Raw genomic sequence first — 14,735 nt, forward strand, 5'->3', positions numbered from 1 at the left:
CTCTTGAAATTGCAAAACGAAGGCCTGGTGTAAATGTTATCGTGCAATTTAGGGTGGAAAGGTATGGAAAGGGGCAAGAATATTCACATGCTCCACCTCTGACTCCATCCAGTCGTAGCCAAATGGAATGAGGTTAGGCACATGCACACACAAATCTTGCAACACTTGCAAATCTTGATGGTCAATGTCATGGGCTGGGTGGATGCAAAGGAATGGTGGGAGACACCAGCTGGGGAACCCTCAGGGGAAGAAGGCTTAGAGCCAGGGGCAGAAAATGAGTGGCCAGAGGGAGAAGAGGGAGCAGAATGGGAGGAGGAGGTGTTAGAAGTTGAAGAGGCAACAGGGTTTAGTGAGGAGGAAGAGACTATGGCAGAGAGCAGTTCAGAATCAGAGGCAGAAGCAGAGGGGGGTCAAGAGGCAGAGAGGAGGCACACTGCTGAAGAGGCCAGGGAATCTCCCCCTCCTGGTGTGACCAGCTCACCTCCTCCCAGAACCAGAAGAGGAATGAAGAGGGCAGAGCAAAGAGAGACAAGGCGACAGAGCCTGAGGAGGAGGAGCCTTCGAGAGTGCTGGGAAAGTGTGGCCCTTCAGTTCTTGCAACTTTCTCCTTGAGGCAAGACCTAATGGGAAGAGTTGCTGTGATCACAGGGTTTCTTTGAATAACTTTACTGACAGCAGTGGCTTTATTTCTGACCTGCTCCTGACGGTTGGCAAGCTCTGTGAGTGTGAGTGTGCATGTGTATGCAATTACCTACCCTTTTCTCTGTGCATGTGAACAATTTCCATAGGTATATGTGAAATTGCCCTTTTCTTGGTATGTGATTGCTTCATTCCCCATGTGTGTGATGGCCCCCTTCCATGTGTGCATGCAAAATTACCTCTTCTCTCTGAGTCTGATTGACCCTTTCTCTCTGTGTTATGTTGCCCCCTTTCCTGTCCTCCCTAATAGGACACTGAGAACGACCCTGGATCTACTTGACACAAAGTGAGAAACAACAGTGTCATGTTTAATCCCAAGACTTAAAGAGGCCATGGAAATCCAGTACTGATAAGCCTTAATCCCATTAGTTCTGCTTGGGACCACAGACAGACCATAAACCTGACACCCAGAACACAATTCAGTCGGCTGTCCTTCTCTTCCTTTATCCCATGCCTATGGAGTCGATGCCAAGCACTTAAATCTCGAGAAGCGGTGCCCTTAAGGAAACCGGATAAACTGTGGTCTTTGCTCCTTCCTCTGGTTTTCTCATATAAACAAATTAAAGGATAAAGGGGGGGGATTAAAAGATGAGCTAAGGCTTATGGACACAAATGGTTAGAAGCCCAACTTTTATACTAAACAAGTAAATCCAGCCTGTGCCTACCTGCCGTCTTACTTACAACCAGTCTAGGGCAGGCATAGTCTTGGCTTCAGTCTTGCACCATGTAAAGGAGGCAGGCAACACTAGGTTGAGGTGGCTCCATCTACAATTGGTTCTGGCTCCATCTATTCCCTGCCTTCCACCCCACTGGTCCCAATGGGACCAGCCTACCATATAAAGTAAGAAGGACCACAGCCAAGGTTCCACCAACTTTTGCCTCTGGCCCTGCCCACAGTCAGCATGTGGCTCATGGGAAAGTTACCAATCAAAGAATGTGGCCCTTGGTTGTGAAGAGTTCCTCACTCCTTGTCTATCCAATGTATGCGGGTGGTCGCAGGTGGCGCTGTGGTCTAAACCACTGAGCCTCTTAGGCTTGCCAATCAGAAGGTCGGCGGTTCGAATCCCCGCGACGGGGTGAGCTCCCATTGCTCGGTCCCGGCTCCTGCCAACCTAGCAGTTCGAAAGCACGTCAAAGTGCAAGTAGATAAATAGGTACCGCTCCAGCGAGAAGGTAAACGGCGTTTCCGCGCGCTGCTCTGGTTCGCCAGAAGCGGCTTAGTCATGCTGGCCACATGACCCGGAAGCTGTACGCGGGCTCCCTCGGCCTATAGAGCGAGATGAGCGCTGCAACCCCGAGTCGGTCACGACTGGACCTAACGGTCAGGGGTCCCTTTACCTTTACCTATCCAATGTAAGGGCTGGTTAGCAAATGCTGCTTGATTTATGTTAATACAATTACCATTTTCCTCGCTTGCTTTGCTCTTGAATTGTTAATGAGTATCTTAAATTAGAATCTTTGGGTTGAGTACTGCAAGTTTTCTTGGATTATCTAGCCCACACTGACTGTTCTGCTTCATGCTGCTTAATTGAGATAGGAGGGCAGATAACAGACGTCTGCCTTTCTCCCCTTTAACATGCCGTCGGATCCAATTTCTATGTGCTCAGGTATTTGGATAATGGTCACACAGCCATCTGTGTGTAAATTATGCAAAGGGCATCTCTTCTCTGCAAAGGAGGCGGAAACTCAACAGTATTCATTAATTTACAGGATTTAAAGGAAAGTCAACCAACCTTCCTAGGTGCTCAGCAATTTTCTTAAGGGGTCTGCGCAGATCCATCCACAACGAATGAGTTTTTAATTGACAAAAGAATCATAGCATTTTTCTTACCTTCAGCTTGGTCAGACAGAATATAGATGGCTCCTTAGCTCCTCTCATTGTGCTTTTTGAATCGGCTGCAGAATCTTCCTTGTGGTTATTTGTATCTGTCCCAGCATCCTTTTAAAGGAAAAGATGAAAAGAAGCGTACGGGTCATAACAAGACTAAGTTTAAAAATACTATAGAGTGGTATGCAAAAACAGTTTGCGGGTGGGGTGATGGGGTACACAGCTAATAAACTACATTCCCTGCATGTGGGTAGCTATTGTTTACTGGGTGGGATGAGGTGGCAGGGAAGTCAGCGAGGTGCAAACCCATCATCGAAGCCAATCCAATGCTCCCGCCAGTGTGTTTGCACTGTGATGACTTCCCTGCCACCTCTTGCCTCCCGATAAGCAACAGGGACTCATCAGTCAGACAGCTTGCATATACAGGAAACTGCTTATGGATGCATGGTGCTTTCAGTTTACCTACCTGGAAATAATCTACAGTGAAATCAATGGGATTGACGTCTGAAAACATGCATAGGATTGGGTTCTTAGGCACACCTGATGTACGTAGGACACAGAGAAACTATTGATCTTGGTTCATGCATAAATACCCATACAGTGGTACCTCGGGTTAAGTACTTAATTTGTTCCGGAGGTCCGTACTTAACCTGAAACTGTTCTTAACCTGAGGCACCACTTTAGCTAATGGGGCCTCCTGCTGCTGCCGCGCCGCCGGAGCACGATTTCTGTTCTCAACCTGAAGCAAAGTTCTTAACCTGAAGCACTATTTCTGGGTTAGCGGAGTATGTAACCTGAAGCGTATGTAACCTGAAGCGTATGTAACCTGAGGTACCACTGTAATTGACAGCAAGCTGATAGGTCTATAATTTCCTTGGTCATTGGCTTGAATCTTTTTAAAAATGGGCATGACTGCTACTACTACTCTCTTCCAGCTAGAAGGAATCATACCAGAACTATTTATTGTAGTAAAAAAGGGCAGCCACCAATGTTGGTTTGCTTTTATAAACTACAAAGGAAGGCAGCCGGTCCTCAGGGCCTCACTTGGAAAAGTGCCAATTCTGCAGATCAAAGAGATTGTGTGGACACATATGGAGTAAAATGATCCTTTGAGTAAACTAATCAAATCATTATTCCTGAATATGACAATATAGGCAAATAGAGATATATAGCTAAACACATTGGGTTATATCCAACTACTCAAAGCAGACCCACTGAAAATAATGAACCTAAGTTGGCCATATCCATTTATTTCCATAGGTCTACTCTGAGTGCCACTAGCATCAGCGACAACCCATTGATTAATGATGCCACTCAAAAACTAGCGCATTCATAAGTCAACTCTGTAGTTTCATAATTCTTCAAAGCATTGTGAGCCCTGATCCAATGATTTTTTAAAACATTTTCTTAGTTTGAAACAATGAGATTATGAGCAAACAACATGAGATCACAGCCGATCATAAAATGCCATGATACCGTGATGCATGTGTTGGGAAAGAATGTTGCATTGTGCACGCCACATTCCCCAGATGCACTTTGGTGATGTGCAATAATTCAGACACTTTGAAATCTGGTGGTAACAAACAACTTCATAGCAGAAGGTCTCAAGTTCAAGGTCTCCAGCATCTCTAGGTTGGGCTGGGTTGCATCTAACACTGTGAAGGCAGAGTTTTGCTTGCCCAAGGAGACCTCCAGTTCCTCTCCTCCTGCTTCCTGCTTCCACAAACTACTTCAGAGGGTCCCAGAAACTGGACCTGATTTGGAGGGTGCATGGAGGGGTGGAAGGGGCAAATGATGAAGAGAGCATTCCATCGGTCTGTTGCACCAGTGGAACTTCAGTGATGGACAGTGCCCCCTGTCTGAAACCCTGCCAGTATATTGTTGCATGCTACCCCAATCTCCAGGCAGTTTACAATTCCAGAGCTTCCAGGCACTTACCCGGGATTCGGTTTCCCTGGAATGAGGGAGATGGTAGTGTTTTTAGGCTATATAGTTTATTTACACACATATACAACCTTAGCCTATGAAGACCCTGAGGCCCCAAGAAGGTCTTGCTTTTCCCATAGCCACAGCCTTGGATTCAAGCATAAATCAAGCATGTCTCTCCCGCTCTGGTTTCTGCCTGCATCCTTGCTTCTAGCCCAGCTCTCTCACACACACACCTCTGGCACAAAGCCACTTCCTTTGTTACCCATACTTAGAGGACCATTAAGTCACCAAGGAGCTGGCCTGGCGATTCCAACAATTGTATCCTCCATTAGATTTTAACCCTTGCTGGATTCAGGAATTAGAAGGGGGCTGAGGCATACAGCGCAACACAAACACATCCTGTCCAAACTCACAAGAATCTTGATGAGACAGCAGGTTGGCTCAGTATAAGGCAGCTTTCTCTGTTCCTAATTTCCATCCAAGTTTATGCCAGTGGATTTGTAATTCAACAGGCACATTGCAAATTATACTGGGCTCAATGTGTTCATCACTAATCTTAATATGTGCGCAGAGACCCCCACCCAGAAAGAGACAGGAAATATGCTGAGCTTCAAAGCATGTACACTGCTGAAACGGCTCTATTTTCTCCATGTCTTGATCCTGCAGGTACCCCTGACCATTAGGTCCAGTCACAGACGACTCTGTGGTTGTGCGCTCATCTCGCTCTATAGGCCAAGGGAGCTGGCATTTGTCTGCAGACAGCTTCCAGGTCATGTGGTCATGATGACTAAGCCGCTTCTGGCGAACCAGAGCAGTGCACGGAAACACCATTTACCTTCCCACTGGAGCGGTACCTATTTATCTACTTGCACTTGACGTGCTTTCAAACTGCTAGGTGGGCAGGAGCTGGTACCAAACAACAGGAGCTCACCCCCTCGCAGGGATTTGAACTGCCGACCTTCCCATCAGCAAGCCCTAGGCTCTGTGGTTTAGACCACAGTGCCACCCGTGTCCCTGATCCTGCAAATTCTTGCCTAAATAAGCACACCGAGATTCTTTATTCTGGATTAAAATACAAAATCCACGCACATCTCTGGACTCAATACATTCGAGATCCTCTCTCTCTCTCTCAACAATACAAGTTCATTCTCTTATTTAGTCCAAAAGCATAACGGCTTCTGCTGGCTTTTCTGTTTGCTGGGAGCTGCTTGACGTAGGAAGAAGAGGAAAAGGAAGTGGGATAGCTTTATTTAAGGTTAGGTTCAATTACATTCCTTGAAAAGAAGTGGGGAAGTTTCAGATCCCCCTGAAAAAGATGTGAGGTGGCATCCCATAACCCTGCTGTAAGGATAATAGCCTATAATGGTCAGGGGAGGAGAGCTAATGATTGGGAGTTAGTTGGCCATCTGTCTGTTGAGTTTGAGCGATAAGATACCTATCAGAGCTGGGTGTTGGGAAGGGGAGGGCACAGGATTGTGAATGAGAATCAAACAATGTTGTTGTTTAGTCGTTTAGTCGTGTCTGACTCTTCGTAACCCCATGGACCAGAGCACACCAAGCACTCCTGTCTTTCACTGCCTCCTGCAGTTTGGTCAAACTCATGCTGGTGGCTTCGAGAACACTGTCCAACCATCTCGTCCTCTGTCGTCCCCTTCTCCTTGTGCCCTCCATCTTTCCCAACATCAGGGTCTTTTCCAGGGAGTCTTCTCTTCTCATGAGGTGGCCAAAGTATTGGAGCCTCAGCTTCAGGATTTGTCCTTCCAGTGAGCACTCAGGGCTGATTTCCTTCAGAATGGATAGGTTTGATCTTCTTGCAGTCCATGGGACTCTCAAGAGTCTCATCCAGCACCATAATTCAAAAGCATCAATTCTTTGGCGATCAGCCTTCTTGGTGGTCCAGCTCTCACTTCCATACATCACTACTGGGAAAACCATAGCTTTAACTATACGGACCTTTGTTGGCAAGGTGATGTCTCTGCTTCTTAAGATGCTGTCTAGGTTTGTCAAACAATAGTTTCCACTTTAGAAGAGACAGGAGAGAGGAGGAAAGAGAGATGATGGCTGAAGGCAACTTGAGACTGCAGTGCCAATTTCTGGGGAGAAGGTCTGCTGGTTTGCAGGAGAGACAGCTGCTTGTTCAAGTTGTTATTATCGGTATGTAAAGCTCTTAGCAACTCGGGACCAGTTTACCTTACCCACTCGACCGCTTCAATCTGCAGAGCTGGTTGCAGGTGCCAAGTAATACTTGCTCTGCCTTTGTAAAGAATCAATATTTCCATGTGGCAGCACCTGCACATTGGGACTCCCTGCCAACTGTCAAGGCAGGAGTCAGGAGCAGGTCAGCAATAACTCAATGAAGTTAATTCTTTATTCAAAGAAACAAAACAGTTCAGACCGAATGGGCATAGCAAATCCTCCCAGTGGATCTTGCCTCAATGAGGCAGTTGCGAGGACTGAAGAACCTCACTGTCCACAGCTCTCTAAGTCTCCTCTTCCCCCAAGTCCTTCCCAAGCAACCTGAGACTTCTTTGCCTTGTCTGTCTCTGATCCTCCCTCTTCATACCTCTTCTGGTTCTGAGAGACTGGGGGCAGGGTAGATTGTCGCAGCAGAAGGGGGTGACACCCTGGCTTCTTCAGCAGCCTGCCTCATCTCTGCCTCTTGGCTTCCCTCCTCTCCTGCTTTTGCTTTTGCTCAGCCACCATCCCCTGGGAAACCCATTCTTTAGCACTAAATCAGAGCTAACAGCAATCTGCAGGGAAAACCGGCTGCTCTTTGTTCCAATTCCGCACTAAAGATCAAGTTTCCCGGAGGGAAAGCAGCAGGGCAAATGGAGGCGGGAGCCGTAAAAGGAAGCAGATTTTGGTTGAACATCAGGCAAAATGTCCTATGCTAAGAGCTGTTTGGCAAGGCTCTCCTTCACTTGAAATATTTAAGTGGCGTCTGAACAGCTGTTTATTAGAGGTGCCATTCCTCCATCATGCATAGAAGGCCCCGCACTGAGCACAGAGGTAATTTTGGGGCAGCACAACCAGTTCGCCCACACTGAGCGCCAAGCGGAGAGGGCACCTGCGAAGCATTTGCTTGGCTACAGGGAGGAGGCGTGAGGGCTCTGTTAAGGTCCTAGAGTCCACGCATCACCTTCCCAAAGCCCAGGTGATACTTGCCCAGCATTGGGAAGGAGGTCAGTGGCCTCTAAGACCCTACCAGAGCCCTCAAACCACCTTCCCAAAGTCTGGCAGGGTGCAAGGACGGGGGGGGGGGGAGGAGCGCCAAATTTTGGGCAAGCACAAGGTGCCATAGTACCAAATTCTGTCCTTGATGTGCCGAGAGTTGTCTATGGTGCTGTGATCCTCTGATTCTATGGCAATGCCTTGCAGAGGTGTACAGTTTGCCTCTCAGCAGCTTCAAGCCCCCTTTACACACACACAAAAATGATGACCGGCATTTTGCTAGTTAACTCGATGCGCCCTCAAGTTTACAAACCGAGTGCTGCGATTTGGAAGTTCTGGCTGTTCCTTTAGGAAAAGTTTTAGGTGCAACATGGGAGAGATATCATGCCCCCAGTCCCCTGCCACACATACACCATCCCCATTGCAGCGTGGGTTATGAAAATCTGCTTGCCGGAAAATACAATACACAAAAGTCCTGCGAGCTCCGTGCCAAGGAATGCTTTAAAAGAACGTCAGGTGTTTTATTTCCCTGAACTTCTGGTTACACAATTATTTTGGACATTTCTTCAGGTCATTAAAGGGAGCAGCATTTTCAGAATGCTTGTACAGTGCGACTCTTTTAATCGCTTGATCTGTTAGTTCAAAGGGAGCCAGCAAAAAAACTAAAACAAAACAACAACCCAAAACATGCTACAGTCTAGGATTTGATGGCATGCAACCTAAAGGCTTTGTGTGTGAGAGTTAGAATCTTGCAAATCCCAACATTCTTTAAAATGTTTCTTGAAAAAGGACTCTTCTAGTCCTTTCTAGATAAATGTAACATCATATATTCCCTGCGCCAAGCAAGCTTCCCATCTCTGCATCAACCCAAAGCTCTGATTGTTTATTTTTAACATTCCCATTAGATGACTTTTCTCCCCATTTACAATTCTGATCTTCCCTCCCATCTCTTTGCGTCTTGTGGCATCTTTATGGCTTTATTGCTATCCATACCTCGGTGATCCTGTTAGTGGCAAATCCATTGGCTTCTCTCCTCAAATCTAACCCATATCGGAGTTTCTTTTGGGATGAAGCCATTGCAGTTTTGGAGCAATGAAAGGATCTCTTACGAGAGACACAAAACCAAGACAACGGGGGGAAAGAACAGGACTGAATGTACTTCTTTCTTAGAAGAAGTCTAAGTGAAACTTTTGTTATATTCAGCAGTGACCTGCTGAGCGGAAGAAAGAAACAAGAAACAGGGGGACCTTGAGCCAAAATAAATAACCCAGAAAACTGCCCCATTTCAAGATATGGTCATCTCTCTCTTTACAGCTCTCCTCTCTGTTCTTGCAAGTGCGTTTCAGACAATAAACTAGGCAAAACCTTGGATTGCCTACCTTGATGCTATCACTCATCTTGGCTTCAGTTTCCATTTCAGACCAGGATCGGACCACACACTACCTGAATGTCTCCTCTGCTCTCTCTTCCTTTTTCAGCTAAGCTTGTAAAAAGACTTGAGTCCTGGGTAATTCCCTAAACAATTTTAATCCCTGCAGGTCTTTGATTACCTTGAGTTCTGGCCAGTCGACTGCCATTAACCCCTAACAGGATCCAAAATGTTGCACTGATGTGCTCATTAAAGGCAAAATATGTACACAGTGAAACTGAGATAATGAACACTGGCTCCTCTAGATGAACTGTTTTACTGAGCATTTGTTTTGCTTTGCTTGCATAAAGCTCGCACAGCAGTTGGAGTCCAGGGGCAACCAATATGGTGCCTTCTGTTGGACTACAACTCCCATGAGCCCCGGCCAACATGGCCAATTGTCAGGGATGATGGGAGTTGGGGTCCAACAAGAGCTGAGTGGGCACCACTATGGACTCCTCCAGGCATCCTTTTCATGATGGCACCAGGGCACATATACAATCTTGCTTTCAATACAGTTTTTACAACTCTTGCCTCTGTTTTATTATAAAATGAAATAATAATAAACTTTACAAAACCCTAAATTTTTGCATCCGCTAAAAATTGTTGTATAAAGGGGTAAAGGGACCCCTGACCATTAGGTCCAGTCGTGACTGACTCTGGGGTTGCGGCGCTCATCTCGCTTTATTGGCTGAGGGAGCCGGCGTACAGCTTCCGTGTCATGTGGCCAGCATGACTAAGCCACTTCTGGCGAACCAGAGCAGCGCACGGAAATGCCATTTACCTTCCCGCCAGAGTGGTACCTATTTATCTACTTGCACGCTGACGTGCTTTCAAACTGCTAGGTGGGCAGGAGCAGGGACCGAGCAATGGGAGCTCACCCCGTCGCAGGGATTCGAACCGCCAACCTTCTGATCGGCAAGTCCTAGGCTCTGTGGTTTAACCCACAGCGCCACCCGCATCCCATAAAAATGGTTGTATACATGCTGTTTAATTTCGGACTGGGGTATGATGTCCTGCAGCTTCCTACTAAAACAGTGGCATAGCATTCGTTGCTGGCACCCAGGGCAGGTGTGCAGGCACTCAGCAGGGGGTCACCACTGCCAAAGCAACCTCACCCCCACTGGAGCAAAACCGGGCCAAGCTGAATCGTCTGCCTGCCCACACAGGGGGGAACCTGACTGATCAATGTGGACCTTAGCAGGCAGAGAAGAGCATAGGGCCACACTACACTGGGGGCGCTTTCTTGGGGGCGCCGGGTTCATCCCCCCTCAAAATTTGTGCACCCAGTGGCATGACACTCAGGCACCTATCACGCTACGACGCTGCGCTGAAATCCTAAAAATGGTCGCACCACAAATGCTCCAGGTTTTTCTGTGGTTTCGCTTTGGTTGTGCTATAGCTCCCCTTCTGACAGCAATAACATAATAAAATTGGGGAAGCATCGCAGAACATCTAATAGAGCAGGATGGTGTGTGTGGACGGTCCATTATAAATCCACCGCAGCTGTGCTGTTATGATGTCAATGGCATTTTGCAGAAGACACCCTCAAAAGAACCACAAGTCCACAGAGACCTTACATCTGGATGAGGGTGGCGCTGTGGTCTAAACCACTGAGCCTCTTGGGCTTGCTGATCAGAAGGTCGGCGGTTTGAATCCCCGCGAAAGAGTGAGCTCCCATTGCTCTGTCCCAGCTCCTGCCAACCTAGCAGTTTGAAAGCACACCAGCGCAAGTAGATAAATAGGTACCGCTGTGGCGGGAAGGTAAACGGCATTTCCATGCACTCTGATTTCTGTCATGGTGTTTTGTTGTGTCAGAAGCGGGTTAGTCATGCTGGCCACATGACCCAGAAAGCTGTCTGTGGAAAAACGCCGGCTCCCTTGGCCTGAAAGCGAGATGAGCACCACAACCCCATAGTCACCTTTGATTGGACTTAACCATCCAGGGGCCCTTAACCTTTTTACCTTATGTCTGGTCTTTACTAAGTATTCATTCTGATTTGGTTACAGAGCAGCGCCATCACCCTGCATCCTGAACTCAACCTCATTTGCCTGCAAGTTTTTTTTTACAAACCTTCTTGTTAATCATTCATCAGTCCCACGCTTTGCAGTGCATTTCCCCATCACTTTTCCAAATGGCAAAAAGTTTGTTTCTTTCCCTTTTTTCAAAGCAAGTTTATTGAACTTTGCAACAGAGCTTTAATCCACCTAAAGTTCCAAGATGACCCAGAATCCTTCCAGCAAAATACTGCCAGTCTGGGGGCACCTGAATTCGCCGCTGGACCCCTTTGTGCAGAAATCATAATGTGGTCTCCCAGGTTAAGGAACCTATTTGCAGGCTTTCCTCAGTCTACAGCAAGGGGGGGTCAACCTTTGGCTGTTCAAGGAGTCGCATTAGCTCTTGGGAAAGTTTCTGTTTGAGTGTGATTGTTTAAACTATATAACTATGGAAAGCTGTGTTTTGAGCCCCAATATTTTAAATTCTATTATCTCCCCACCTCCAATACACACCTTTTTGTGTTTGCTACCCTGGGCAACTTTGCAAAGAAGGGAAGAATATGAATATAATGAACAGAAAGGAAAGAAAGAAATTGGTGCTAGCTAGTGGTAATATTTATTTATTTTATCAGAGTCTTTCTACCCCTGCTCCTTCCTGAAGCTCAAAGTGCATGGCAGCTTAACAGCACCATGTATACTATAAAGAGTAATGCAAAACATAAAAGAGAACCATCCCTCCATGACAAAACAGGTGTTTATCCACAGACAGCTTTCTGGATCATGTGGCCAGCATGACTAAACCGCTCCAGAACACCGTGACAGAAACCAGAGTGCACAGAAATGCCGTTTACCCTCCCGCCACAGCGGTACCTATTTATCTACTTGCAGTGGCATGGTTTCAAACTGCTAGGTTGGCAGGAGCTGGGACAGAGAAGAGTTTGGATTTGGATTTGATATCTCACTTTATCACTACCCGAAGGAGTCTCAAAGCGGCTAACATTCTCCTTTCCCTTCCTCCCCCACAACAAACATTCTGTGAGGTGAGTGGCGCTGAGAGACTTCAAAGAAGTGTGACTAGCCCAAGGTCACCCAGCAGCTGCATGTGGAGGAGCGGAGACGCGAACCTAGTTCACCAGATTAGAAGTCTACCACTCTTAACCACTACACCACCCTGGCTCCCAGAACCGCCAAACAGCTGAAGGATCTGCCAGTCAACAGAACAAGAACAAGGAGTCCAATCAAATAAGCCGGGGCATGTGAGCGAAGCAAATGGGAGGATCCAATCACTCCCATTGCTTGAGCCAGCTTACAGCTTGCTATGGTCACACAGCCAGGTTTGATAAACTCCTATCCACCCTTCCATTGAATAGGCCTTGGGTTCATTGGCCGACATTCAACCCGATGCACGTACTAGGCCAAACGCCCCAAACGACTCAGATATTGACCGCATATTATCTTAAATCTGCTCACCTGCCTGGAACAAATGCCAGTAAGCCAAATTGCTATACACTACTCCAGCCTGAAAGGGATGCAGGTGGCGCTGTGGGTTAAACCACAGAGCCTAGGGCTTGCCGATCAGAAGGTTGGCGGTTCAAATCACCGCGACAGGGTGAGCTCCTGTTGCTCGGTCCCTGCTCCTGCCAACCTAGCAGTTCGAAAGCACGTCAGCGTGCAAGTAGATAAATAGGTACCGCTCCAGTGGGAAGGTAAATGGTGTTTCCGTGCGCTGCTCTGGTTCGCCAGAATCAGCTTAGTCATGCTGGCCACATGACCTGTAAGTTGTACGCCGGCTCCCTGGGCCAGTAAAGCGAGATGAGCACCGCAACCCCAGAGTCGTCTGCGACTGGACATAACGGTCAGGGTTCCCTTTACCTTTACCTTTACTCCAGCCCTATGGGAAGCACTCAGCAGTGTGGAGTAGGTGAAATCAAGGAAGAAGAAGAAGAGTTTGGATTTGATATCCCGCTTTATCACTACCCAAAGGAGTCTCAAAGCGGCTAACATTCTCCTTTCCCTTCCTGCCCCACAACAAACACTCTGTGAGGTGAGTGAGGCTGAGAGACTTCAGAGAAGTGTGACTGGCCCAAGGTCACCCATCAGCTGCATGTGGAGGAGCGGGGAAGCGAACCCGGTTCACCAGATTAGGAGTCTACCGCTCTTAACCACTACACCACACTGGCTCTCCAGTGCAAGGCAATCTGTGTCCCTACCCAAAAATCCTACTCAGTCCCCTAAAAGAAAGGGTAGCTAGCAAACCCCACACTGCAGAAAGGGTGGGAGGGTGGGTGTCCAGAAAGAAAAGAGGGGGGAATGTGGATTAAATAGGCTTAAATAGCCTAAGTGTCACTTCTCTCCTACTGGGCAAAATGCCCCCATGTGGTGCCCAGACCGCTCCCCTATAGAAGATAACGTCTCTCCTACATTTCTATGATTCCTCTTCTTCCAGGGGTGGAGGGTGTGGCAAATACGTTCACCTCACCCCACCCCGCCACCAACAGAAGAATGGGAAGGGAAATGTGGTAGACTGTCATAATCTCATTATCACTGTTTTATGTGCAAAGCTATACAGTGGTACATCAGGTTAAGTCCTTAATTTGTTCCGGAGGTCCGTTCTTAACCTGAAACTGTTCTTAACCTGAAGCACCACTTTAGCTAATGGGGCCTCCCACTGCCGCAGCACCACCACCGCACGATTTCTGTTCTCATCCTGAAGCAAAGTTCTTAACCCGAGGTACTATTTCTGGGTTAGCGGAGTCTCTAACCTGCAGCGTATGTAACCTGAAGCGTATGTAACCCGAGGTACCACTGTCTAAGCTGCCTAATCAAGACCTCTCGTAAGCAGTGTACACAATAAAACTGTAGATAAAACACAGCTGTAATCTGCAAAACTATTTTGTCTGTGTGCATGAAATAACCACTACTAAAACACAGATAAAATCTGTAATATTTTCAAAACAAATATGGGTAAGTCACACGTAAATTGATCACTGCTATTAGTTAATCAGGTACACCTTCATATGTTGCCATTTAACAGGAAATCCATTTGATTACCTCTTACTGTTTCTGCTCTCAGACCAGGGCTAGGTCTCTAGGGGGCTTGTCACGATTCCCCCCTCCATATTCTGCCAACCTGCCCCATTTTGGTGCATTTCAAGCCCCTCTGGCTCCTCTTCCCCCCTCCACCCTATCCAAGTCCACTTTGAGCAGATGGATGGAACCAATCCAAAAAAGTCGACAACAGGGAAAGAGACAAGCAACAAGGAGGTCAGGTTGGCATGCCCTAGGCCTGGCAGTGCTACCTGGTGTAGCTTGAACCTGCCTAGAGCAAGAGAATCAATTTGCAGAAACATCACTTATTCCGGAACCCACAGGAGTCTGTACATTTTGCACTGCAGACGGAACCCTTCAAAAACAGGGTTGCCAAGTTTTTAACCAGACCGTGTAACGAAACCTGTAACAGCACCTTGGCATGAAGAAATCTAGCAGACGATCGTGTTCATCTCTACACCATGGCAAGCTGCACCGTTTTCTGATTTCTGCACGCCAAGTGACACAGTCAAAGGCAGAAGAGCTGAGATGGCCCTTTTTCTTGCTCTGTCAGCAACCACACTTGAATATTAAAACAAACCCACACTCAAGATCTTTAGTAAAACAGATGCTGTCATTCACTTACCGCTGTGACTGTTTAGGAACATGTGGAAT

At 47.2% G+C, this 14,735-nt stretch overlaps 1 protein-coding gene across 3 annotated transcripts in view; it reads right to left on the reverse strand.

The window, feature by feature from the left end:
* LOC310742914 (solute carrier organic anion transporter family member 1A2-like) overlaps positions 1-14,735 on the reverse strand; it is a 35,934-nt gene extending 21,199 nt beyond the window's left edge. Inside the window, exons 1-2 of one of the 3 annotated variants that reach the window (XM_083572755.1) lie at positions 14,707-14,735; positions 2,531-2,638 (exon numbers count right to left, since the gene is read on the reverse strand). In XM_083572755.1, the coding sequence (XP_083428881.1) occupies positions 2,531-2,578 (48 nt within the window). In that variant the 5' untranslated portion in view covers positions 2,579-2,638; positions 14,707-14,735. Of the gene's footprint in view, positions 1-2,530; positions 2,639-8,620; positions 8,763-9,006; positions 9,119-14,706 lie in introns of those variants that run through there. The other 2 variants (XM_083572754.1, XM_083572753.1) reach the window with 2 other exon arrangements.

This window comes from Podarcis filfolensis, assembly GCF_964270895.1.
Source record: "Podarcis filfolensis genome assembly, chromosome: 10".
Classification (NCBI taxonomy): domain Eukaryota; kingdom Metazoa; phylum Chordata; class Lepidosauria; order Squamata; family Lacertidae; genus Podarcis; species Podarcis filfolensis.